Genomic DNA, 27269 nt, shown 5'->3' on the forward strand with positions numbered 1-27269 from the left:
ATGCTGGGCTGGAGAAGTCAGTAGTCTGACTTGGTATAAAACAACTTAATATACATTAAATTGAATTAGCATCATATATATTCAATTAAATTGGGTTAAGTTGAATTAAAATCGGCTTTAGAAGCGGGTTAGCCAGATTCACAGATAGTTAGATTCTTGGGCGGAGCGTACTCTGGAGGAGCACACTGGCCATGGTGAGTAAAAGGAGCCTCCATATTCAGAGGCAGTAAACCTGTGAAACCCAGTGCTAGGAGGCAATGTGCTAGGAACCTCTTTGCCCTGTCTCTGGCCTGCGCTGTGGGACAGGATGCTGGATTAGATGGGCCACTGGTCTGATCCAGCAAAGGTCTTCTAAAGTTGTTCTAAAGTTGCTCGTTGCCATCTTGATCTTAGTCCACCCAGATTTACTGCCTCTGATGCTTGCCTGTTAGCCTGGTGGCAGCGCAGAAAGAGGCTTCTGTGACAGGTCTCCATATGCAGGATTCAAGGGTGCGTGGAGGGAAGTTGCAAATGAATGTTAGTAGTTGCTGCTTGGCTGGGGAACAGGTTGAGCTGCCTGAGGCAAGTGTTGACTCATGAGTACATAACAGGTTAAATTTGTAATTTCGTAGTTCTTCTCTCTCCCTTTCCCTCATTGCACTTCAGTTGTGGAAAAAAAATCCTTCTCTGCCATGCTTCTGGCGTTGTGTAGAATGTGTGAAACAGAAGTGTGTGTGTGTGTAATTTTTATATTTAAAGAAAGAAAAGAATAGCATAATATAGGTACAACAATATATAAATGAATAAATCTTCATGGATAAAAATGACAAAAACGTATACACTCATACATCTCTCTCTCTCTCTCTCTCTCTCTCTCTCTCTCTCTCTCTCTGTATACCGTATATACTTGTGTATAAGCCGAGGCACCTAATTTTACCACCAAAAACTGGGAAACTTTATAACCCGCCCTCCCCCTAAGGGCTCAGGGTGGTAACTCCAAAGCAGGTGGGGGCAGGGAAGAGCCTGGGCGCCCGCTCCCCACCGGATCGTTCCCACCCCCCACTGCCTCCTGGATCCCCACAGCAGCCTTGTCTCCCCTTGGATCCCCTTGGCTGCTCTGGCGTTTCTGCCAGACAGAGCATTCACCTGCTTTGGGAGTTTCCTTTCTTCCAAGCAAGGAAACCCAAAAAGCAGACGACTGCTTTTTGCAGAGCAGGCGGGTCAGGGAAGAGCCAGGGCCACCCAGGACGCCGGGCGCAAGCTTAAGCAATCTTTGGAGCATTGCCCTTTTAAGAGAATGATAGAGACACCCTGCCCGAGCGGCAGTTTCCCTGGAGCCAAGCCTTCAGAGCTGGCAGGGGAAAGGAAAAGACGAGTGGGTGAGTGAGGGGAATGATGGGCGGTGGGTGGGTGACTCGCATATAAGCCGAGGAGGGCTTTTTTGGCACAAAAACTGTGCTGAAAAAGTCGGCTTATGCGCAAGTATGTACAGTATATATACGCGAGTATATACATATACATATATATGCATACACACACACCGTTTCCCAGAAAATAAGACTTACCCCGAAAATAAGCATGCTTGAAATATAATCCCTACTCCAAAAATAAGCCCTAGTTACAGATTCCCCTGGTGCAGCTGATCTGGTCACGTGGGGGGGGGGGGGCGCAAAATCATGGGGAAAAATAAGACATCCCCTGAAAATAAGCCCTAACGCATCACTTGAGGAGAGGGGAATCAAACCTGGTTCTCTAGATTAGAATCCCCCTACTCTTAACCACTACACCACGCTGGCTCACAAAAAAGGGCATTTTTATCTGTCATTATTCAAGTAAAACTGTTAAGATTAGTCTTCTTTTAAAGGTCAGAATAGATAGAATATCTGCTACATATTAATTATACTAAGTACAAATCCGTCAGTTGCCCTTCTTGCTTCTCCAAAGCATATGCCGACAATAGTATACTAGAACTGTTTTTGAATCTTAATACCATATTTTAGTTGTCTTCCTTCCTCCTCCATTATTTGGACAGACCACTACAATGCAAGAAATATAATTTCCATTTCTCGTGGAACTCCTGTTTTGGGCATCTGCTTACAAGATTAATAAGCTTTGCCATTGTAGTGTATTTCTCTCCTCTCCTCTTCTCACATCTCTCAGTTAGGACAAGGGTCTTCTTTCCATCTCTATGCCAATACCACTCTGGCTGCAGTTAATAAATATAACAACTTGTTTAGGAGGGCCTTTTTTCCAAAAAGCGAGAGGGCTGTACTATTGCAGAATGGGTTAGGAGAGGTTTCAGTGAAGGAAACAGCTCTATGGACTTGCCTCCTGAATGTGGTATGTGCTATCTTCATAATGCCATATGCATTAACCCATTCTTAATGTGTTGTGTTTCTGCTTATGTAATACCATTTGCTTCTTGTTAAACTTGTCATGGTTTCTTCAGTTCAGATTTATGGAATTCTAGTCCTATTACATTGCTTATTAGATGTCTCAACCTATTGCTTGCATTGACTTAATCTGTGTAATCTGCTCTGAGACTCAGTAAGATAGGTGGACTATTAATAATGTCAGTAAACAAGTTTATTTTGTTTGCTTCCCTTAAACTCCACATTTCTCCCCAGTGAGAACCCAGAGTGGCTTAGCAGCAATGGCGTAGGAGGTTAAGAGCTCGTGTATCTAATCTGGAGGAACCGGGTTTGATTCCCTGCTCTGCCGCCTGAGCTGTGGAGGCTTATCTGGGGAATTCAGATTAGCTTGTACGCTCCCACACACGCCAGCTGGGTGACCTTGGGCAAGTCACAGCTTCTCGGAGCTCTCTCAGCCCCACCTACCTCAAAGGGTGTTTGTTGTGAGTGGGGAAGGGCAAGGAGATTGTAAGCCCCTTTGAGTCTCCTGCAGGAGAGAAAGGGGGGATATAAATCCAAACCCTTCTTACACCATCCTTCACTCCTCCATTTTGTTCCACAAGAGCAGTGTGAGCTAGTTTCAGCTGAAAGAATGTGACTGGCCCAGAGTCACCCAGCGAGGTTCTGTGGCAGAGTGGGGATTTGAACCTGAATCATGGAGATCCTAGTTCTATGCTGTAACCACTACATCATGTATTTATTTAAGGAGGATATTCAGTGGCATCTGGCTGGCCGCCCTGCCCCAAATAGTTCTACCATACTTTGGCTCGGTGTATGTGGGAAAACGCAAACTCTTAGCATTGTTGAAAATGGTCTGATTGCTGTATTGGAGCGGGAAGCCTTCAGTTTTACCTTGTCTCCTTTCCTGAGGTTGATGGCTACATTCAAAATTTTCAGAGCAAGAATATATAGAGGTAAATAAAACTGTACTGTAAGAAGATGGTCAGCAGGTTGGTAAAGGGTTAGAGTATGTGGCCTAGACTATTGTACAACTGCCTAACACTGTTAAGATTCTCTAATCTTAGGTAACTTCTATACCACTTACTGTATCTTTAAAAGCTCATGCATCTTTTCAGCTCTGTTTGAGATCTGCTTTCAGATTTCTGTAGTCCAAAAACCCTATTGAACTGTTCATTGGCTGTACTTGAGTCTCAGAGAGAAAGCTGCCCTCCAAATAACATAATAAATATACTCAGTATTTCCTGAGACCTAACAAATGATTCTTAAGACCTGCAGAAATGCCCTCTTGGATTGGAACATTGCTGGACCTTGTGAATAATTTCTGGCAAGAGCTCCAGCAAACAGGATCTACATAGGCCTTCTAGGAGTTTGGCTGGCAATACGTGGATCTCTGCCATCCCCTGACCTGGATGCCAATATCAACTGCTGAAAATTCAACTACTGATTCACTTGCAGTATATTGTGGTTGTTGTAGCAGCTGGGAGGTGGGTGGGTGGGTGGGAATAGCATTTACAGCTACCACATCTGTCCTGGTTGGCTATGTAGATGACCTACATCTCATGGGGAGTTTTCCTTGTTGGAGGTTCCAGATAGGTGGTAGAAGTAATGTGCAGATTCTCCGCAAGATGTGGGTGATCCAAGTAGAAGAGTGTGCTACATGTTAAATTTGCCATGTAAGGAACCTATTTCAGCCACATTCTCCGAGGCTAGTATAGTGTATAGATTGGCCCCAATGCAGATAGTTTCTCTAAACTGCCTGGAGCATTTTAGGGAGAAAGGGGAGTGTACGTATTTTGATCATACTCTGAGTATGGTTAGGTGAAAAGCTGAAGTAAAAGCTGAACTAACTGTCTGGTCATTAGCTCCTCCAGAAGACTTTGAGGCAAAGCTTCAAACAGGCACAGTTAATGTTCATACACGTCTGTCAAATCTGGTCAGAATTGTATTTGATGCCTCCACTGAATTGATATGATGCTGTCTTAGATCTTAAAATATTTCTGCATTGTTAAATTCCTTTTGCATTCTTAATTTGCAGACATTTACTGGCCATTTACGCACTCCTAGTCTCCTTTGCATTGACTGTACATTCCCTTCAAAATTGATTCTTAGTTATGCACATGTTTTCCCTCTTCGGATCAGAGAATCCTCTCCGCTCTTCGATCAGAGAATCCTCACAGTTTCTGAAAACTGTTAAAGTGAAACTTTTTCTCTCCCTTCACAGGGAAAATAAAGGAGACCAATGTGCATTAAGCCTTCTTTGGGTTTTCTCATTCCTCCGTGCCCACACAACAGTAATTTGTAGGGATTACCATTTCAGAATGATTAGAAAGGCTTTTTTACATGCTGAAATTGTCACGAAATTGGCATGGCCTAGTGAAGTGATGCTAGGGACAAAAGGCAGCAGACGACCTCCCCACAAAACAAAAAAGACAAGGAAGCGGAATGGGGTGTGTGCGTGCATGCACGTGGGCAAAATGGTGGCTTGACACAGTTAGGGACACTTTGCGGAAGAAAAATCCCTGGTAAACAAAAAACTGTGGGAAAACCCCATTGTGAAGCAAAGCCACAGGGTAAGCAGTACATGCATAAACGGCTGTTGTTTTGAAGTCTGTTCAAGAAAATGTTGGGTTGTTAACATGACCCTTGTCTGGATCAAGAGAAAAATCCCTAGTCTTTCAGACACAAGTGCTCTTTATCTTCTCCCTGATTCAGAGTTTACTGTTGCTCTACAGATTTTTCCAGCCACACAATACAGAACAATCCTGTGGTTGTTTCAATCAGCAGGTCTTAACATTTTTCTAATGGGACCCATTTTTAAGTTTAATGTACCTCTTCTAAATGAGCTTTGCACTTCTGCAGAGAAACCTCAAGAGGCGTTTACAGTGACTGGTGGAAATATTTGGTGCCCCAGTGAAGTTTCTAGGCAATGGGGCATCTTGTTTCCTGTCTGCTTAACGTGATTTGGAACCAGGTTTGTCCGGGTAGAGACACTTGCTGGGATCCAGACCCTGTTGTCTGCTGGTGAGAAGAAAGGAGCGCGATTTCATCCGGGCAGCAGCCTATTGCCTCAGTTATGATTCTGTTCGGCTGGACCCTTCTGACCTTGCATATTGTGGGATGTGGAAGATCAGAGCAAAACACTCTTCGCATGTTAGCGCAGGAGACCACTCGTGGCTTTTAAAAAAACCCAGTTTCTATTTTGCTTTGCTACAGCTTCAGCTACAGCTTCTGCATAATTCAGTGCATTTGAGACACTATTTTGCGCTTGCGTTGTTTAGATGGGCTGGTGATCCCACTGGTGGAGCTGTCTGCTAAACAGGTGGCATTTCACATTCCGTTTGAGGTGGTGGAAAAAGTCTACCCGCCTGTGCCTGAACAGCTGCAGCTTCGTATTGCCTTTTGGAGCTTCCCAGAAAACGAGGAGGACATCAGGTGAGTGCTCTTTCTTTGGCCGTTCTTGGACTCTTTGAAGTCAACTTTGTGTACCTTGGCAGCAGCCGTGAAGCTGGTAGTCAAGGTACCATTGTGGGTTTTTTTAAAAAGAGTGTTTGAGTGACATCCCCCCCCCCCATTTTTTTTTCTTGCATGCTGTAATGGCAAACTTCTTGATTGGTTTATAAACATTGATTAAACAATTAATTTTGGTTTTAACTTCAATAAAAGTGCTTCTGGAATACTGTGAAATGAATTGACCAAGGCTGTAACTCAAAGGAGTTACATTAGTTAATTGAAACACAGTGGAAAGGACAGAGGAGTGATTGGCAAGGACTTGAGAGGGAGATGAAACCCCTTTCCTCCACCCCATTGACTCCCCCCAAAATCACCTGATTCGTAGTCTTCTGCTAACCTGGTATTTCTCCCAGGCTTGTGGAAACCTTCCTATAGTTCAGTGGTGGCGAACCTATGGCACGGGTGCCAGAGGTGGCACTCAGAGCCCTCTCTGTGGGCACGTGCAAATAGAGTCACACACACACCCCCACACACAATTAGGCTGGCCTGGACCGCTGGGCTCGATTATTAGCATTAAACTTAAGACCTAGTTTTGGGGAAGCAGTGTAGGTAACCCTGCTAAGCGCTGTTAAACCCCACTGATTTTCATGTGAAGAACTAAAGTGTGATCCTTTACCTGGGAGTAAGCTCGGTTGCTGGCAATGGGGCTTGCCTCTGTGTAAACCCTCCTAGGGTCGTGATTCATCCGTTGGAAGAGTTGCATGGTTGCTTCAAAGTAAAGCCACTGACTACCACCAAGCTTACTCCTGAGTAACGTACTCCTTGGAGTCAACCATTTTTTCTAAACTAAAACCTCAGTATTCAAGTTAAATTGCCGTGTTGGCACTTTGCGATAAATAAGTGGGTTTTGAGCTGCAATTTGGGCACTCGGTCTTGAAAAGGTTCGCCATCACTGCCCTATGGGCAAAAAAGGTAAAAGACTTCAAGAACATTAATTTCAGAAGATTTTGCTGAAAGTAATTAGAGCAGCATCCAAGTTCATTCATACCTGCAGGAAAGAACATTCCGTACAGATTCATTCTGGGTCATCCAGAGCAGGGATGTCCAACTCTGGCACTTCAGGTGTTCATGGACTACAATTCCCATTGGCCCCTGCTGACATGGCCAATTGGGGGAGGGCGGTTTATAAATATATATAAATAAATAAATAGTCCATGAACATCTGAAGCGCCAGAGTTGGACACCTCTGATCCAAATTAATATCAGAGTCTCTTTCCTTCAGGTACAAACAAACTTTGATATGCTGCTCCAATTACTTTTAGCAAAATCTTCTGAAATTAATGTTCTTGAAGTCTTTTACCTTTTTTGTTCATAGGATAGCATTTCGAAGAACCAGCTGCCACGTTACAGAAAACCACACGTACCAAATGGCAAATGGCTGTGTGCGTTTCCATTTTATTTTTTCTTTTAAGGTTTATTTCAATCAATCAAATACCTTTAATGGCATATAAATAAAAGAAAAACATAACATCACAACCTTCCATTTAACACAGTTTAGAACGACTTAAAATGACACCATTTAAAAATTTGGCCACAGCTTCCAGCACCTCATAGCAATGACTGTTTAGAAGAAATATAACCTTCCATTTATCAGTTATCCCTTCCCTTCCACGCAAGAGGGGTGAGGGTTATATACTTTTCCCTATCTAGAACATAGAGGGGACAGTATAACAACATGTGGGATACAGATTCCACACAGTCCAGGTCACATGGGCATTTCCTATCTTTATATGGGATCCCAAGACGGCGTCCTAGCGATAGTAAGTTCCCTATCCCACCGAACCTCAATCAATAGATAAAGATATCTGGCAGATGTTAAGGTTTATTTTACATGACGATGTTTTCATGACCTGTCAAATAAAATAAACGAATACTCACTGTTGTAGCAATTAAATGTTTTTGCAATGACAATGCAATGCAATGAAAAAATAAGTTTGAAATTGCAAATGGCTTCCTCTAGACCAGTGATGGCGAACCTTTTCGAGACCTAGTGCCCAAATTGCAACCCAAAACCAACTTATTTATCGCAAAGTGCCAACACAGCAATTTAACCCGAATACTGAGGTTTTAGTTCAGAAAAAACAGTTGGCTCCGAGGCGTGCGTTACTCGGGATTAAGCTTGGTGGTAGTTGGTGGCTTTGCTTTGAAGCAACCGTGCAACTCTTCCAACGGATGAATCACGATCCTAGGAGGGTTTACTCAGAAGCAAGCCCCATTGCCAGCAACCGAGCTTACTCCCAGGTAAAGGATCACACTTTAGTTCTTCACATGAAAATCAGTGGGGTTTAACAGTGCTTAACAGGATTACCTACACTGCTTCCCCAAAACTAGGTCTTAGGTTTAATGCTAATAAACGAGCCCAGTGGTCCAGGCCAGCCTAATTGTGTGTGTTTGGGGGGGGGGGTGACTCTGTTCGCATGTGCCCACAGAGAGGGCTCTGAGTGCCACCTCTGACACCTATGCCATAGGTTCGCCACCACTGCTCTAGACAGAAGGGGAAAACTCTGAAAACATCAAAACATGACACATTCAACACTTAACATAGAACAAGATATGACTCATGATTTCATAATCTTTGTGAGGTTTTTGTTTATCTGGTTTTGTGAAGTTAAATTAGTAATGCATGTGCTGATATTTTGGATCAGTTGCTTCAGTACAGTATTTGCTCAGGCTTACCTATTCCAATTCCTTTACCTTTATGTGCATCTTCTTTTTTAAAAATCGTGATCTATTTAGAAACTAAAAATGTGAAACTTATTTCCCAAGCATTTTTAGCAGCATTCCAAGGTTTGGTACTGTGTATCTCCATTCCAGATACTTTGACATCTAAATTACTGACTTCTCCTAGGTTATACTCCTGCTTGGCAAATGGCAGTGCAGACGAATTCCAGAAGGGAGAGCAGCTTTTCCGAATGAGAGCCGTTAAAGATCCGCTGCAGATAGGTATTGTGGTTCAAGCTGAACAGTTTGTGTTGCTATTAAATATTTAAAGTCTATTTCAAGTATTGCCTTGAAGTGGGAGCTGGGTTTGTGATTGGATGAATTGGGAAGAGGAGAATTATAGATTTGGGTGGCGAAGTGGTTTTTCCACCTGGCCACTCTGCATTGAGCCGATAACAGTGCTGGATTCTTGGGCCCCTTCCGCACAGGCAAAATAATGTGTTTTCAAACCACTTTCACAACTGTTTGCAAGTGGATTTTGCTATTCCGCACAGCTTCAAAGAGCACTGAAAGCAGTTTGAAAGTGCATTATTCTGCATGTGCGGAATGAGCCTTTGATCCCGTGGTGTCAGCTGACCCTGATCTGGCTTGGTTGAGTCTCCTGCAGGCTGAATGTGTCAGTTGGTTGCTGGCTGATCGCCCCAGGAATGAATTTTGGTGGGAATCCCATGTTTGGATCAAACAATTCTGGGCATTTTTATCTTCTTGGCAGCAGTCCCAAAGAAGTTGCAGACGTGACCGTGCTTGCAGGTTTCTTCTCATGGGGATCTGATCCTTTCAAAGCAACTTGCATCTAATGAAAGTAGATATAGTGCTCATTAGATCAAACATAAGCAAAATAAACAAAATATTGCTGAGGGAGTGGAATAAGTTCACCATGGAACGGGCAACAGCGGCCAGAATCCCATGTTTGGATTCTTTGCACTATTGTGGACTTTATAATTCTCTTAGACATTTTGACTGGTTTTATTATCTGTTCAGACATTTCTACACATTGTATTAAAATCTTGCACATTAAATGTAGCCTGGGTGTAATATTTTATTTTGCTTAGGTCTGATACTTTCCCTAGGAAGGCTTGGGTATGGGTTGGGCTGGGATCATATTTCTGCCATGGATTTATTTTCTTCAACTGCACTATTTCCCTCTATGTGTAAACATGTATTTATTAATGTGCCTGACTGTAAAGTACTCACAGCTCTGGGTAATTTATTACATGTCAGTAGGAAGTTAAGTTGAATACCTACAGTGGACCTTAATGCAAATACCAATTATTGCTTTGCGATTTGCAAGGTGTCGTAGTTAAGAGTGGTGGACTCTAATCTGGAGAACCAGATTTCCTCACTCCTATACATGAAACTTCCTGAGTGTCCTTGGGTTAGTCCCAGTTCTCTGTGAACTCTCTCAGCCCCACCTACCTCACAAGGTGCTTGTTGTGGGAAGGAGTTTATTAGCTGTCTTGAGAGTCCGTACAGAAGAGAAACATGTTATATCAATCCAAACTCCTCCTCCTCCTCCTCCTCCTCTTCTTCTTTCCTTTCTCCTTTCTTCTTCTTCTGCTGCTGCTGAAAATTCCTTCTCTGGAGATTTATTCTTTTAAATAGACATAGACAAGCCTTTATTGGCATTCCAAAATACAATAAAACAATTGTCCATAAAAGATACAACAGCCATTCAGAGTCTTATCAATATTTTAGTCCAAATGGACTCATCAAAAGTGCCATTCCTATACACCTCTCCACAGACCAGACTGGAAACCCACCAACAGAGCCCAGGCATCACAACAGCATACAGTATCAACACTCCACTATAAAACACAGAGTTTGTTAGAGTGGCAGATTTATTCTTTTAATAAGGAGCAGCAGTGGCGTAGGAGGTTAAGAGCTCGTGTATCTAATCTGGAGGAACCGGGATTGATTCCCAGCTCTGCCACCTGAGCTGTGGAGGCTTATCTGGGGGATTCAGATTAGCCTGTACACTCCCACACACGCCAGCTGGATGACCTTGGGCTAGTCACAGCTTCTCGGAGCTCTCTCAGCCCCACCTACCTCACAGGGTGTTTGTTGTGAGGGGGGAAGGGCAAGGAGATTGTAAGCCCCTTTGAGTCTCCTGCAGGAGAGAAAGGGGGGATATAAATCCAAACTCTTCTTCTTCTTAAAATTGAAATTCACGAGGGGTATCTGGGACTCACAGGACTTCCTGGTTGTGAGAGTTTGGTTAAAATGGAAGAGAGGCTTATATCAGTGGTTGTGGGGGGTCATCCCATGTTGTTACTCATCCCATGTTGTTTGCATTTATGGTGTGTGTTGTAAGATCTTTATGCCACAGAATAACCTTCAGCTTGTTCTCTTAACAGGTTTCCATCTGAGTGCCACAGTGGTGCCTCCCCAGATGGTACCACCCAAAGGAGCTTACAATGTGGCCGTGATGTTTGACAGATGCAGAATCACGTCCTGCAGCTGCACCTGTGGAGCCGGGGCCAAATGGTGTGCTCATGTGGTTGCTCTCTGTCTCTTCCGAATACACAACGTAGGTCTCCAGTTACAACCTCTTGCTTCTAAAAGCTTCTCTGTAGTGGGTGGGGCTCGGGAGATGTTCATCTGTACTCCCTTCTGCTTGTTCCGTTAACGTTCACAGAATCTCACCATAGGGATTATGTTAAGGGCATGTGGGGCCAACTGTGACATCCTCAGGCTTTGAGTAGAGAAGGAACACCTTGTTTCTCTAGTCTGTATCTTGTTTGGATTTTCCACTAGTTCCTGGTAAAGCGGCAAAAACCTGTGGTTCATCTTAGAATCATGCTGATACCTCAAAATACTGGATCGCTGAAGCACATTAACGGACTTTCCTTCTTTGAGATGCAGCAGTGCAGGAGTGGGGGAATGGCTGTTATAGCTTCACATGACTAGGAAAACATGAAAGGAAGGACAGCTTCCAGCGAACTGCGGAGTTTCATCCAAGGGTCTTGTGCTATTCCACCTGAGCTTTTCGCTCTCCCCACCCTTTGATAAGAGATGGCTTTTGAAGTGACCCTCAGTGGCATTGCATGGCTGCTCCCCCCCCCCCCCCCCATGGTACTAGTTTCACAGTTGGTTGGGTTGGTTGTTTTGAAGCGTTCAGAACTCAGCTTTCAATGAAAGAAGCAATTTTGGGGGGTGCTTTGAATTTCAATGGGGTGGCTTCAAATACTTCTTTAGAAGCATCATTCAGGTGTGAAAACGATGCTTTGTTGGTTTATGGTCAGCTCTGGAACATGCTTGGAGATCTGCACTCCCTCTCTTTGTATGGAAGCTAGTGACAGACTTGAACTTCTTTGATAAAATGAGTCTCAAACTCTGGCTTGTGCCATTCCTGTCAAATTTGCGATTCCAAACCACGGTTTAATTCTCATTTGTGATCTGCGTTTGTAGAAAACAGCTGAAACCGCCATTGTTTTTTTCAGACTCAGAAACAAACTTCTTGTAACTTTTGGTTGGTTCTATAGCCCCGACTGCTCTGTTGATTGAATGTCCCACCTTGTTGATTATATTTACTCATTCTGCATAATTTGGCTTGAGTCCTGGTGAGAAAGGTGGACCATAAATGAAAGGCGGACCATAAATAAAATTGAATAAAATCAATTTTTAGCCTATTCTGGCGCTGTGGTCGGTAACTTTTCTTGCTGTGATTCTGAGATGTTCTCTTCAGGGTGTTTGCTTGCATGAAACGAAATATCTGCTCCTGGAGTTTCTTTTCATACGTAGACGTATCTAGTCTTGAGCTTAATGGCTGAGCATGACAGCAGTGGTCTTTTCTCTCCTCTCCGCAGGCATCTGCCGTGTGCTTGCGAGCCCCTGTCTCAGAATCCTTGTCTCGGCTGCAGAGAGATCAGCTGCAGAAATTTGCCCAGTACTTAATCAGTGAACTCCCCCAGCAGGTAAGGGGAGACCGCAGTGGGCGGAAGCCCCTCTCCCATTAGACTTCACTCAGGTTGTACCAAGGGGGTGGGGGGGAGGGGCTCTTTGCTGAATAATCCTTCTTCCCAAGAAGTATTTGTGACAGTCTTGAGAACACAGCAGGAAGTTTTCCCAAGCTTACACTTTTTGGTGTCCTCGTGCAGCAGGGGTCGTTAGGGGCCATCTCTCCACCCTGCACACAATATAAAATTGGTGCACACTCAGCTGATTTGCTGTTTGGCAAGAAAAAGGATGCTCTCTCAAAAGAAAAAAGAAAAGGAGTCCCTAAGTGTGTACACCCAGTGGAGTTGGAAAAACGAGTGGGCAGGCGTTGATCGGCCTTGTTGATTTTGGAATATGGTTCACCTGCACCAGGTTTAAAAATGCAAAGACTTCTTACTTGGAAAGTACTGAGCTCCTCGTAGAAAACTGCTGCTGGTTGCCATGGTTGCCTGCTTGAAGAAACAAGTGGCTAAAAAAAGCTACCCAAATATGGTGGCCAACGGTGCTCACATGTTCCCAAAAGAACATATTAGGCTAATGAACAAAAATCACATCAGCTGGAAGCGTGGCACATGTTTGATTCCTAGCAAGCCAGGATGTCCTCTGAGGACATCCTCCGTGTCCCACAGTTCTGTTATGTATTGTTATGCATTAAGCAGCCCATAGGGAGCGTCTAGGGAGCCCTGGGGTGCTCTCCCCCCCCCCCCCTTGGACCAAGCTGCCAAATGGTGTCATGAAGCCTCATCTCTTCACTAGAGCACTTGGCCTCCTCATCCAAGGATGCACAGAGCCAAGACTGCAAGATGCTTTTACTAAATGGCAGCGGCAGTAGGCATAAGTTAATATTATGGACATCAAGGGGCTTTCTCTGAGGCCCTGCTGTGCCTGTTCAGTTGTGAGTCATGGGTACTAGAATCTGGGGCCAGAGGAGCAGCACGATCAGTTTTCCTTCTCCCCCCAGCTAGCCTCCTGTGCACACCAAGCCCTCTGTCTGACTGCTCTTGTTTTGCAGAGGCCCAGTAGTATGATCTCTTCTTTTTCCCTTAAAAAATAGGACAGCAAAGTGTGGAACAGGCACTCATGCAGAGACACTCGTGATCCTGGGCACTCGTTGAAAGGGCTTGGTTCCCATTTACATCACGTCATCTTATAGTGTCACCTGTGGCCAAACGGATGCTCCAGAGCTAAGGCTAAGGCAGTGGTGGCGAACCTATGGCACGGGTGCCAGAGGTGGCACTCAGAGCCCTCTGTGGGCACACGCAAACAGAGTTGCCCCCCCCCCTCACATCAAGGCTGGCCTGGGCCGCTGGGCTCGATTATTAGCATTAAACCTAAGACCTAGTTTTGGGGAAGCAGTGAGGGTAACCCTGTTAAGCACTGTTGAACTCCACTGATTTTCATACGAAGAACTAAAGCACGATCCTTTACCTGGGAGTTAACTTGGTTGCTGGCAATGGGGCTTGCTTCTGAGTAAACCCTCCTAGGGTCGTGAGTTGCATGGTTGCTTCAAAGCAAAGCCACTGACTACCACCAAGCTTACTCCCAAGTAACGCACGCCTCAGAGCCAACCATTTTTTCTAAACTAAAACCTCAATATTCATGTTGGCACTTTGCGATAAATAAGTGGGTTTTGGGTTGCAATTTGGGCACTCGGTCTCGAAAAGGTTCACCAGCACTGGGCTAAGGCGACCTGCTCTCACAGGCAGGGCTGGGGAACAGACAATGTCATCTTCTTCCCAAGAGCAGCCTCGCCCAGGGAAGGATTCTGGCGATTAAGGGGCAGGTGTCTTGCCAGAGGTAGCCATTCCCAAGGCACTTGTTAGTCTCAATATTTATCACCTTGGCAAAGCACTTGTGTGGTTACAGGCGCCTCCTGCTAATTTGTTTACAAAAGTTTATGGGAATATCCAAATTGTATGACGTGTGCGTCAATTGCAGGGGTCATAATGGGGTGAGGAGGTGGGTGCTAGTATGCCAAATTCTGCCAGATGTTACAGCATGAATAGAATGGGTGGTTTTAGTGGGGAAGTGTGTTATTTGAGTATGAGTGGGGTGGGACTTTGGACATTTGAGGCCTGGAAAGTTAAAACCAGCACCAGGAATTGCATCGGGAAGTGAATTAGCAGCTGATTGAATACGGCCCTCAATCTCATGCCAGACAGGAACGGGTTTGCCGAACGTTGCTCTGACTCAAATGTCTCAGTTCCTTTCAAGGGACTGAGAAATGTAGAAAGCTGTAGAAATGTATCTTGGCAGCCCAAACGCCATCATCCTTTCCTGGCGGGTTCCTTCCTGGGCAGTGTAGCTGTTAAGCTTCCCCTTCCCAGTTTAACTAAATGCCTTACTGTGTTTTTTGTTTGGCATTAAAATTGTTGAAGTTGTTTTCTCCATGTCAGATTCAGACAGCCCAATTCAGAGTCCTGGGGCAGCCAGGGGTGGCACTGCTGTGCCGTTGCCCTGCCGCCTCCAGAGTGCCTTTTGGTGTTGCTGGAAGGCAAAAAACAAATAAAAGCCACCCCGCCACTGAGAATCATAGACTTCGATCATAATTTTTCTCTCTTTCGCCTTAACAGTCCAGGTGCTCAGGAGCAACAGCCACAGAAGGCCATTGCTTTCACATCCTGCATGTGAGCTCCCAAAGGCACCTGGTGGGCCACTGTGAGTAGCAGAGAGCTGGACTAGATGGACTCTGGTCTGATCCAGCTGGCTTGTTCTTATGTTCTTATGAGAAGCCCTCCATTGGGCTCAATCGGCTAATGTCACTCTAAAAGGTGCTCTATGCATATGCCTCAGGTGCCGGCGACCCAGGAAACAGTGCTGGGGTGGAAGCTGACTAGTGTCTACTCCACCTCCAGCCACGCTTTAGGGACAACCCACCCACCCACCCACCCCCACGTTGGCAGAGCCAGCAAGAGGACAGGGGTGCTGACGTAGCTCTCTGTGCCATGTTGGGGCATCCTGGGAGGTCACATTGGCCACCTGCTGGCAGATTTACCCTTCCACCTGGGGCAAGTACCTCCAGGAGGGCATTTCACCGGCACAGGGCCCTGCTGCCTCCTCAATTCCTTTCAGCACCACCCCACCCACTCTGCATTTGGCTGTAAATCTATTACAAGCAAACTCCACATATCTTGACCACCTGCTTTCTTCCCCAACAAGAGATGTCAGGGAAAAAGAAAAAACGAAAGCAGCACATGCACATGCGGGCAGGTGAGAGCAGAGCTACAACAACAACAAGAAGAAGATGCCTTTTTTGCTTCGTAGCATTTTTTGTCCAGATTTCCCATTTCTCCAATATTTGATGGCAACATCTGGCTAAGAAAACACAGCCATCTTAGGATTCCAGTTGTGGGTGTTGAACGGGGTGTGTGTGTGTGTTTGCATTAGCCTAATTCTCCTTGTACTGTTTTGCAAACCTCTGAAAGGTTTTATGAAAGAAAAGAAATGAAAGAGGCGGAGTCCTCCGTCCCTGGACAGCGCATACCCAGGAGTTCTTTGAAAAGCTAAGGGTGTGGGGAATGTAGCCCTTGGGGCGAGGGGGTGCTTTTTCAGATCTCTTGGGCTACGCCAGTGGTGGCGAACCTTTTCGAGACTGAGTGCCGAAACTGCCACCCAAAACCCACTTATTTATTGCAAAGTGCCAACATGGCTATTTAACATGAATACTGAGGTTTTAGCTTTAAAAAAACGGTTGGCTCCGAGGTGTGCGTTACTCAGGAGCAAGCTTGGTGGTTGTCGGTGGCTTTGCTTTGAAGAAACCGTGCAACTCTCCCAACGGGTGAATCACGACCCTAGGAGGGTTTACTCAGAAGCAAGCCCCATTGCCAGCAACTGAGCTTACTCCCAGATAAAGGATCAAACTTTAGTTCTTCACATGAAAATCAGTGGGGTTTGACAGCACTTAACAGTTACCTACACTGCTTCCCCAAAATTAGGTCTTAGGTTTAATGCTAATAATCGAGCCCAGTGGCCCAGGCCAGCCTAGATGTGTGTGTGTGTGTGTGGGGGGGGTGATTCTGTTTGTGTGTGCCCACAGAGAGGGCTCTGAGTGCCACCTCTGGCACCCGTGCCATAGGTTCGCCACCACTGGGCTATGCTCTCCTCTTGTGTGCTTCAGAGCCAACATTTCCCTCCCTTTCAAATGATGACGTGGCTTTCTGGCAGCAGTGGATGTCTGTCCCCTTCCTTTACTTGCCAAAGGGATACGGATCTCCTGCCTTTGCTGACCCCAGAGACTGTGCAATCGGCTGATGTGGATACAGGCATGGAGGCCGCTCATCAGCCAGCGGCACCTTCAGCAACACACAAGTTCAGCTCTCCCACACAATTTTTAATTCCATTTGAGCAGGGTCGTGTGGCCCACTACTTATATTTTCTAACTAACCCCTGCTCAAGGAGAGCCTTCACAATTGCTAGATTCAATGTTATGCCATCTGCCTTACTCCATGGCAGGTTTAATAACCTGGACAAATCTAAAAGGTTGTGTAGCTGTAATTCTAAGGTAGTTGAAACATTGGCTCACCAGCTATTACATTGCAGTAAATTTGCTAAAATTAGATCTAAATATGTCAGTCTACACCCTCTCTTCCAATCTGAGTTAACAGATTCGATTCGATTATTTCTCTTGTTGAATAATTCTGATTCTGTTTTTTGTGAAGAGGTTGCAAGCTTTGTTACGGAAATAATTCAGAGCCAGTAATAATATGTATATTTCTGAGATTATCCTTTTTGCCTTTAAAATTTTTTTATGTTTGCTGTGTTTTGTTGCTGTTGTGCTATGTATGCCAATAAAGGCTTGGCTTTGCTTTACCTTCAGCAACAGCACCTCAATGGTGTCTTTCTAAGTTGTCTCTGCCCCACAGCCCAGGCAGAAGTTCTGTGGTTGACATTTTCAACGTGACCGCTTTCGCCACCAGACTTGGGTTGGGAGAGAAGGCAAATGGTGAACATGTATTGTCGAAGGCTTTCACGGCCGGAATCACTGGGGTGCTGTGTGGTTTCCGTGTTGTATGGACATGTTCTAGCAGCATTCTCTCCTGACGTTTTGCCTGCATCTGTGGCTGGCATCTTCAGAGGATCTTCAGATGCCAGCCACAGATTCAGGCGAAACGTCAGGAGAGAATGCTGCTAGAACACGGCCATACAGCCCAGAAACCACACAGCACCCCAAATGGGGAACAGTTTTCTTTTTCTTTTTCCAGGAGGGGGAGGTTTTTTAAAAAAGCATTTCTTTTCCCTCTTCGTGCTTAGATACTGCCTACTGCTCAGCGCCTGCTGGATGAGCTGCTGTCCTCCCAGTCAACTGCCATCAACACTGTGTGTGGGGCCCCAGGTAATGGTGGGAGGGTTTCTTTTCCATTTTGTCTAAATAATGGAAGAAGAGCTGGTTTTTGTTACTGTAAGGAGTCTCAAAGCAGTTTATGATCGCCTTCCCTTCCCCTCCCCACAAGAGACCCCTTTGTGAGGGAGGTGGGGCTGAGAGAGTTCTGAAAAAAAATTGTAACTGGCCCAAAGTCACCCAGTAGGCTTCTTTTGGAGAAGAAGAGTTGGTTTTTATACCCGTCTTTTCTCTGCCAGAAGATAAGAGTTTGGATTTATCTCCTGCTTTTCCCTAACTTTAAGGAGTCTCAAAGCAGCTTTCAAACTCCTTCCTTTCCTCTCCCCACAACCAACACCTTGTAAGACAGGTGGGGCTGAGAGAGTTCTGAGAGAACCACAACTAATCCAAGGTCACCCCAGCAGGCTTCATGTGTAGGAGTGAGGAAACAAATTCAGTTCACCAGATAAGAGCCCGCCGCTCACGTGGAGGAGTAGGGAATCAAACCTGGCTCTCCAGATTAAAGTCCATTCACTCCTAACCAGCACACCGTGCTGGCTAGCCCTCAAAAGCACCGTGCAAACCTTGCTGTTGAGATTATGGGCAGAGCCAGTGTTGTGTAGTGGTGTCTGACTAGGATTGCAGAATCCAGGTTCGAACCTCCGCTCTGCCACGGAAGGTCGCAGGCTGACTCTGGCCCCGACACACACTGTCTTCCCAACCTACCTCACAGAGTTGTTGGAGGAGAAAGATGTGGGCCGCTTTGGGGTTTCCTTGGGGAGAAGTAAATAAACCCATCTGTGGCCCTCTGTCCCTCCATTTGTAAAGGGAGGAAACATGAAAGTGAGGTCTTGTGCTTACAAGAATGGCGAGGAAGAAGCATTGACTTTGCTAGGGCCTGTTTAGTTGGCTGTAGGCACAGGGTATCAGCAGTGTTTAATGTATAAGTCTGCACCCCCCCCCCCCTTGCAAAATGTTCTTTGAGACAACAGCTTCATTTCTGGAAGCCGCCTTGTTTCCTGTACAAATCTTTCAAGTCCTCCCTGGTCTTGGCAACGGTGACTTTTCCCCTTCTTTAAGATCCCACCGCTGGTCCTTCGGCCTCAGATCAAAGCACCTGGTATTTGGATGAATCAACGTTAAGTGACAACATAAAGAAGACCCTGCACAAGTTTTGTGGTCCTTCTCCTGTTGTCTTCAGGTAAATCCTTTCTCCTTTTTCCCTTAACAACTTGTGTAGAGATTCGCCAAGCCAAATGTGACTTCACTGGCTACATATTGTGGGCCTACCCCATGCTTGGCAGCCTATTGTGAATGAGCTGGGGGTGGGGGCATGCTTGGTGGGGTGGTGTGGATGGGGCGGGGGGAGCTTGCTAGTGTGTTTCCTTTATGGACAAAGTTGGCAGTTCTTCTGGACTGTCGCTGAGTTAACACTTCAGTTCTGGTCGCCACATCTCAAAAAGGATATCGAAGAGATAGAAAAAGTGCAGAGAAGGGCAACGAGGATGATTGAGGGACTGGAGCACCTTCCTTATGAGGAGAGGCTGCCGCATTTGGGACTCTTTAGTTTGGAGAGGAGGCGGCTGAGGGGGGATATGATTGAAGTCTACAAAATTATGCATGGGGTAGAAAATGTTGACAGAGAGACATTTTTCTCTCTTTCTCACAATACTAGAACCAGGGGGCATCCATTGAAAATGCTGGGGGGAAGAATTAGGACTAATCAAAGGAAACACTTCTTCACGCAACGTGTGATTGGTGTTTGGAATATGCTGCCACAGGAGGTGGTGAGGGCCACTAACCTGGATAGCTTTAAAAGGGGCTTGGACAGATTGATGGAGGAGAAGTCGATTTATGGCTACCAATCTTGATCCTCTTTGATCTGAGATTGCAAATGCCTTAACAGACCAGGTGATCGGGAGCAGCAGCAGCAGAAGGCCATTGCTTTCACCTCCTGCATGTGAGCTCCCAAAGGCACCTGGTGGGCCACTGCGAGTAGCAGAGAGCTGGACTAGATGGACTCTGGTTTGATCCAGCTGGCTTGTTCTTATGTTCTCACTTTCCTCCATCTGTTGTTCATACCAAGAATGACCACTGCATGGCCCATGACATTCTTGGTGGGACATAGTGGAGGGTTTCCAGGCAATGGCGCACAGGTCTCCTAAATACACCACTTTGGGTTGCAGGTGGGCCTGCACATGGTGATCCCCATTAAAATGACCCCCTCCTCTCTCTGAAAACTATAAGGTTAGAATCTTCTTCATTGTGCACAGGTGATTGGTGGGCACCTGTGCAGGGTCACCGGGACATGTAATTCCCCACCTGTAACTGGAAAGGATCCATTCCAGAAATGGGTTGTTTGGTGAGAACAGGACCCTAGATGTTCTTTTCCTTGATTCGTAAAATCTGATGCCTCAGCCCATATTTGTGGGCAATTCTGAGGGATTGATTTAATTTAATTTCATTATTTGATTTATAACCCGCCCTCCCCTGTGGGGCTCAGGGCAGCGAACAACAATAATATAAACAGCAAACATAACGGATCATAGTCAGTCAACAAAACATCAATAGGCATAACATTACGAAACAGTAAGAACATCAATAAACATAAACAGTTAAGTTAATAACATGACTGAATTATATAAAGTTGAATGGTAACTAATAACAAAATGTGTATAGTAAATATAACCTTGAAACTGTCTTTACTGAAATACAAACAGTTAGTTAATAATGTATTAGTAATAAGAAACCAAAGATGAAGTCCTATAAATTATAATGTAAGACAAAAAGACAGGAAACACGATAAACGTGTTTCTCATTACCCTCTCCTCTATTAACTACTTCTATTCTTTCTAACCCTCATCTCATCTTGATAATTTTATAGCAACTCTTCCTTTCTCTCTTTCTCTCTATCTCTATCTTTATTACTCTTTATAATTGTGATGAGATATTGAAACTATACCAGTTCATAGAACTGCAACTGAATTACTTATTTTAATCATTCTATTTGTCTTTTTTTCTGTAACCTTTGACTTGAATTTAATAAAGTATTTGAAAAAAAACACATAAACAACATAAGCAGCAAATAATAATCATAACATTTCACATGGTAAAAATATAATAAACGTAACATCACCAATAAAAACATAAACATAGCATAATGAACATAAATAAACATAGCATAAGGAAACATGAGCTGTTTCTCCAACGGTTGTCCTTGGTTAAATCTGATGGCTTTCCAAAGAGAATCTTTCATCGAGCAGCCCTAAGTCACTCAAACTTATCAAGGTTTCCTGAAGGAGGAGATTAGTAATGAAGTACTAGCTTCTCTGAAAGATATTCCCCTGCAGTGCTTGACTGTCAGAAGTGGTTGGCAGTGCCCCGAGGGCAGAGAAACAGGACCGCTAGACTGCCCTGGCTGGCGGTACTTGTGAATTTGCTCCACAGCCTTCACATGAAACTCTCCTGGGTAATTCTCACATTCTTTGGAAGATCAGCTGTTGGGCAGAACATTTTCCAGAGGCAGGTTTGAAACCGCTGGTTTATTTAAACAGAAAAGCTCTCCCGTTTGAGCTGAGTTTGCCGTATCTGAGAGGCTGGATTCGAGAAAGTGAACAGTTGACAGATAATGGTCGTAGCTCATCTTTGTAGATAAAGTTCTTAGTGCAATGCCCCAATGTCACCCAAGAGACCTCTTCATAGCTGCAACCAGAGCCTCTGAGAATCTTTTCCCCCCGGTCTACTTGGACCATTTCAAAGGACTTGAACTTCAAAGGACTTCAGTTTCTGCCGCTCCATATCATTAGGAGCAGTGCAGGTGCAGTGCTCAAAAACATGCCTCTTAATGTGTTGGATTTGGATGTGGAAAATCTGGTTTCCCATTCGTGCGTGGCCAGGATCTGAGTTGAGGACTGGGGTGGTGCGTCTCTTTCATGGGTAAAAATGGGATCAGTGGTTACAAACTGTGTTGAATGTGAGGGAGATTGAGAGGAGCACTGTGAAGAATGTGTCTGTGTCTGTGGTGTCGAACTCTGGCCCTCCAGATATTCATTGACTACAATTCCCATCAGCCCCTGCTGTCTACATCAGGAGTGTCTGACTCTGCCCTACCAGATGTTCATGGACTACAATTTCCATCAGCCCCTGCTGTCTACATTAGGGGTGCCCCAACTCTGGCTCTCCAGATGTTCATGGACTACAATTCCCATCAACCCCTGCTGTCTATGTCAGGGGTCTCTGACTGTGGCCCTCCAGATGTTTGAGGACTACAATTCCCATCAGCTCCTGCTAGCAGGGACTGGTGGAAATTGTAGTCCACGAACATCTGGAGGGCCAGAGTTAGTTACCTTCTACATGATGTCTTCTACATCTGTCAGTTCAAGAATTGTGGTTGTTCTATTCCCATGTGTTTCCTTTTTTCTTTTTTTTTCTCTCAGTGATGTGAACTCCATGTACCTGTCCTCCACGGAGCCCCCAGCTGCTGCGGAGTGGGCATGCCTCTTGCGCCCCCTGCGAGGGAGGGAACCAGAAGGCATCTGGAACTTGCTCTCTATCGTTCGGGAGATGTTCAAGAGACGGGATACCAATGCGGCTCCTCTTTTGGAAATCCTAACAGACCAGTGCCTGACGTATGAGCAGGTACTTGATATGTCTTGGCTTGTGGAGTGGGGAGGGGAAAGGGGGGAGAAGGCAGCGTGGCTGTGTAAGAAGCCAAGGGGTATGTTGGAGGGGGGATTTGTAACCACGGACCCTCTTGGCCTAGCTGAAAACCTTCTGCAGAAAGTAAAGGTGTAGCATTCTGTCTCGAATGGATCCTTTTAGCTATGGGATGGTATTTCCTTCATTTCATGGATGTTGGGGATGGGCGTGGGTGCCTCTGATATCCCTGCCTCCTTCTCTGTAGATAACTGGCTGGTGGTACAGTGTCCGGACGTCTGCATCCCACAGCAGTGCCAGTGGGCACACTGGCCGCAGCAACGGCCAGTCAGAGGTAGCTGCTCACGCCTGCGCCAGCATGTGTGATGAGATGGTGGTGCTTTGGAGGCTGGCTGTCTTGGATCCAACCATCAGTCCCCACAGGTAGGCTGTGAGGTCAGAGAGTCCTCCATGGAAACACAGAAGCATAGAGCTGGGAGGGACCCCAAAGGTCATCTAGTCCAACCCCCTGCACAACACTCTGCCTCCTCCCCACACCTCAAATGACCTCTGCAGAAAACCTCCAAGGTCCCCGGCCAATCTCTCCAGAAGAAAAATTCCTTCCTGGTCCCAAAGCACCCTTCAGCGTGAGCCTGCCAAGGGCCGTCTCTAGTCAGTCCGTCCATGAACGGAGATTCACCGCCCCTCCCCCTTTATGATTGGACTTAAAGTTCTGCCTTTCCTTGAGGTCCTTCCTCAAAGCATGGGAATGATGGGGATCTCTTGGCTGATGGCCCTGCATTAGTCTCACGAGATCAGGAATAGAGTGGATTTGCCAAGTTAGAAAGATTGTATTGGTCTGTGAGAAACGGGACCTTTTGGGGTTCTAATGTGGGTATCTGAAAGTATTCAGACAGTGTAGACCCAAGCCTGACGGGCAGCTTTGTCACCTAAAGTTAAAAAGATCATTAGTCAGGACAGTGATGGCGAACCTTTTCGAGACCGAGTGCCCAAATTGCAGCCCAAAACCCACTTATTTGTCGCAAAGTGCCAACACAGCAATTTAACCTGAATACTGAGGGTTTAGTTTAGAAAAAACGGTTGGCTCCAAGGCGCGTGTTACTCAGGAGTAAGCTTGGTGAAGCAACCGTGCAACACTTCGACTGGGTGAATCATGACCCTAGGAGGATTTACTCAGAAGCAAGACCAGCTTAAATGTGTGTGTGGGGGGGGCGGGGGGGGTGATTTTCTGCTCTCCCTACATGATGAACTCTGTGCACACGCGCCCACAGAGAGGGCTCTGAGTGCCACCTCTGGCACGCGTGCCATAGGTTCGCCACCACTGAGTTAGGAGAATATGAGACGAGTGGGGCTGTGAACATGGGATCGTTAACCTGTGAAAAAGGCAAACTCTATGCTGGGGATCATTAGGAAAGGAATTGAGAATAAAACTGCAAAGATTGTCATGCCCTTATATAAAGCAGTGGTGCGACCGCACTTGGAGTACTGTGTCCAGTTCTGGTCGCCGCATCTCAAAAAGGATATTGAGGAGATAGAAAAAGTGCAGAGAAGGGCAACGAGGATGATTGAGGGACTGGAGCACCTTCCCTATGAGGAGAGGCTGCAGCGTTTGGGACTCTTTAGTTTGGAGAGGAGACGGCTGAGGGGGGATATGATTGAAGTCTATAAAATTATGCATGGGGTAGAAAATGTTGACAGAAAGAAATTTTTCTCTCTTTCTCACAATACTAGAACCAGGGGGCATTCATGGAAATTCTGGGGGGAAGAATTAGGACTAATAAAAGGAAACACTTCTTCACACAACGTGTGATTGGTGTTTGGAATATGCTGCCACAGGAGGTGGTGATGGCCACTCACCTGGATAGCTTTAAAAGGGGCTTGGACAGATTTATGGAGGAGAAGTCGATTTATGGCTAACAATCTTGATCCTCTTTGATCTGAGATTGCAAATGCCTTAACAGACCAGGTGATCGGGAGCAACAGCAGCAGAAGGCCATTGCTTTCACCTCCTGCATGTGAGCTCCCAAAGGCACCTGGTGGGCCACTGCGAGTAGCAGAGAGCTGGACTAGATGGACTCTGAGTCTGATCCAGCTGGCTTGTTCTTATGTTCTTATGTTACCTCTGGGCTAACCGGTGCCCTTTCGTTGCTCTCCATCCTCTTCCGCAACGCCAGGCGAAGGGACATGTGTGCGCAGCTCCGTATGTGGCAGCTGAAGGTCATCGACAACGTCAAGAGGGGGCAGCACAAGAAATCCCTGGAGAAGCTGTTCCAAGGCTTTAAGCCGGCGGTTGAAGCCTGCTATTTCAACTGGGAGGAGGCCTATCCCATCCCGGGCATCACCTACAGCAGTGCCGACAAGAAGAATTCTTTTTGCTGGGTGAAAGCCATCCAGCAGCGGAGTTGTCGGCCGCAGTGCGCAGAGACCTTCTGTGAGGCAGGGAGGGGGCCTGGGCAGGAGGCCACGGGGGCCTGCCTGCAGTTAGGGGACAGGTCCCGCCTCGCTTCCCAGGAACCAGCGGTACGCCCAAAAGAAATAATTGGGAAGCGGAAAGTTGTCCCCGACGGCCCTCAGCGTGTCCTGAGGCGTCTCTCGGCAGAAGGCGACAAGGCGGCCTACAAGCCGGCCGCAAACAAGGGCAAGCTTCCAGCAGGGAAGAGCTTGGCCAGCAAGCACAGTGGGAAGCGCCGCATGAGCAGCGAGGACAGCTCTCTGGAGCCAGACCTGGCCGAGATGACTCTGGACGACAGCAGCTTGGCCCTGGGGGCGGAGGCCAGCAACACGTTCAGTTTCACGGAGAGCCCCTTGAGCCGGAGCTTTCGGGATACCTTTGAGGACGAGGGGGGCGTGTATTTCTCGGAAGCTGCCGAACCAACCCTCCGGAGCAGTCCGTCCACCAAGAAGACCCCCAAGGACCCCGCGGGGGAAGTGGGTAGCGGAGACGACGACTTCCCTTGCCCAGACCAGAGTGGTGGTGGGGTGAGTCTGAAACCGAAAGAAGTGGGGGAGAATGGTGCGGCTGGAGGAGAAGAGGACGATGATGACTATCAGGTGTACTATCTGAACCCCCAGGAGGTTTCTAAGGAAGAGGAGGAGAAGGCGGAGGGAGGGGTGGAAGAAGACCAGGACATCTTTGCTGGGATAAAGCCTCTGGAGCAGGAGAACCGCATGGAGGTAAGAGCCCGTCTCCGTGTGTGCGTATTTTGTGAGAATCAGTTACAAGTCATTCAAAGGATTTTTTAATTTGTACTTCAAAATCAGAGTTGAAAACATACACACCAAGGCAGAAATTCACCAAATTATACAGTACTTGTTTCATATCGACATCCAGTTTCTTCTGCACCGAATATTAACCTTTAAATTCTGCCCTTTCCACACTGGGCCAGGGAGCATCAAAATAAAATGAAAGGTTTAGCATCATTCTTAATAAACAGTCTCACTTTTCTCTGTTGGATCTTAATTTAACAATCCTTAACCTTCAAAACCATTAGCCATTGTTTTATTTTTTTCTGCTTTATCTAGATATTCTGGTAAGGGTTTCCAATTGCCCATGAGCGTAATGAAGTTCTTTTCTTTTAGTAGCAAAGCTAACTTGGCCATTTCAGCCAACTTGAGTACCTTCACCCACTCTTCCTCAATTGTAGGAATAGCTGGAGTTTTTCATTTCTATGCCTACAATGTTCTTGCTGATATAAAAACAAAGTTCCATGTTTTCTTGCAAGTAAACATGTCTTAGGTGCTGTGTGGTTTCCGGGCTGTATGGCCGTGTTCTAGCAGCATTCTCTCCTGACGTTTCGTCTGCATCTGTGGCTGGCATCTTCAGAGGATCATGCCAGCCACAGATGCAGGCGAAACGTCAGGAGAGAATGCTGCTAGAACACGGCCATACAGCCCGGAAACCACACAGCACCCAAGTGATTCCGGCCGTGAAAGCCTTCGACAATACATTAAACATGTCTTAGTTTGACCTTCTGTTGTCCCTGCAAACACAGGTGGCTTCTGGGGAGTGGGGGAACTGACCTCCTGTTTGACCCCCCCGGGTGCTAAGAATAAATGTTTGATTTGAGGGCAAGCGCAAAAGCAAAGCCCACCTGCAGGTGAATGCAAAGCGCAGAGAAACCTCACTTGTTTGTGTCCCTCTCCTTCCAGATCCTCTTTGCCTGCGCAGAGGCCCTCTACGCCCACGGCTACAGCAACGAAGCCTGCCGCCTGACCGTAGAGCTCGCCAAGGATTTGCGGGCCAACCCCCCAGACCTCAAAGTGGAGCAGCCCCCAACCAAGGTCTGTGGGTGCCCCATAAATATTTCAGAGCTGCCGCCTCCCAGTTCTGCACGTCTGAACAGAAAGCAGAAACACTGTTTCCTGTGCGCAGGTTGCTATAATATCAAGTGTAGACCTTCAGAACCGCTCTTTAAAATAAGTTCTTCAAGAAATGACATGATTGATGTGTCACAAATATTGCGTAGTTTGTATATTGAGTTTGGAGGTTTCAGAAATTAAGACCAGAAACCTGTTTGTTTGAGTTTTTTTAAACAAAAATTTGAGATTGCTGAATTCTGTGCAATTTATCCAGAACCTTTTTTTTTTACTGTATTTATATCCTTTCACCGAAATGGTGACCGGGAGCAGTTCCTGCTCCTCTTAGCCTCACAACAATCCTGGGTAGTAGGTTAGGCTGAGTGCATGCGGCTGGAACCTCAGGATGTAACCCCCCCTAAATCCAAGGTAGTAATTCTTCTGGTGTTGCTTCTCAGGAATGGAACTGTGGGTCTTCCCTG

At 46.1% G+C, this 27269-nt stretch overlaps 1 protein-coding gene across 3 annotated transcripts in view; it reads left to right on the top strand.

Moving 5' to 3' along the window:
• The window catches only part of ZSWIM8 (zinc finger SWIM-type containing 8), a 69775-nt gene that overhangs the window by 13149 nt on the left and 29357 nt on the right, over nt 1-27269 (top strand). For 2 of the 3 annotated variants that reach the window (XM_048503209.1, XM_048503211.1), the window contains 10 exons: nt 5630-5783; nt 8710-8804; nt 10937-11109; nt 12389-12496; nt 17769-17850; nt 18916-19036; nt 22272-22473; nt 22739-22914; nt 24666-25665; nt 26641-26772. In XM_048503209.1, the coding sequence (XP_048359166.1) occupies nt 5630-5783; nt 8710-8804; nt 10937-11109; nt 12389-12496; nt 17769-17850; nt 18916-19036; nt 22272-22473; nt 22739-22914; nt 24666-25665; nt 26641-26772 (2243 nt within the window). The remainder of the gene's footprint in view (nt 1-5629; nt 5784-8709; nt 8805-10936; nt 11110-12388; nt 12497-17768; nt 17851-18915; nt 19037-22271; nt 22474-22738; nt 22915-24665; nt 25666-26640; nt 26773-27269) is intronic. The other variant, XM_048503210.1, reaches the window with a different exon arrangement.

Source organism: Sphaerodactylus townsendi, linkage group LG07 (genome assembly GCF_021028975.2).
Source record: "Sphaerodactylus townsendi isolate TG3544 linkage group LG07, MPM_Stown_v2.3, whole genome shotgun sequence".
Lineage (NCBI taxonomy): Eukaryota > Metazoa > Chordata > Lepidosauria > Squamata > Sphaerodactylidae > Sphaerodactylus > Sphaerodactylus townsendi.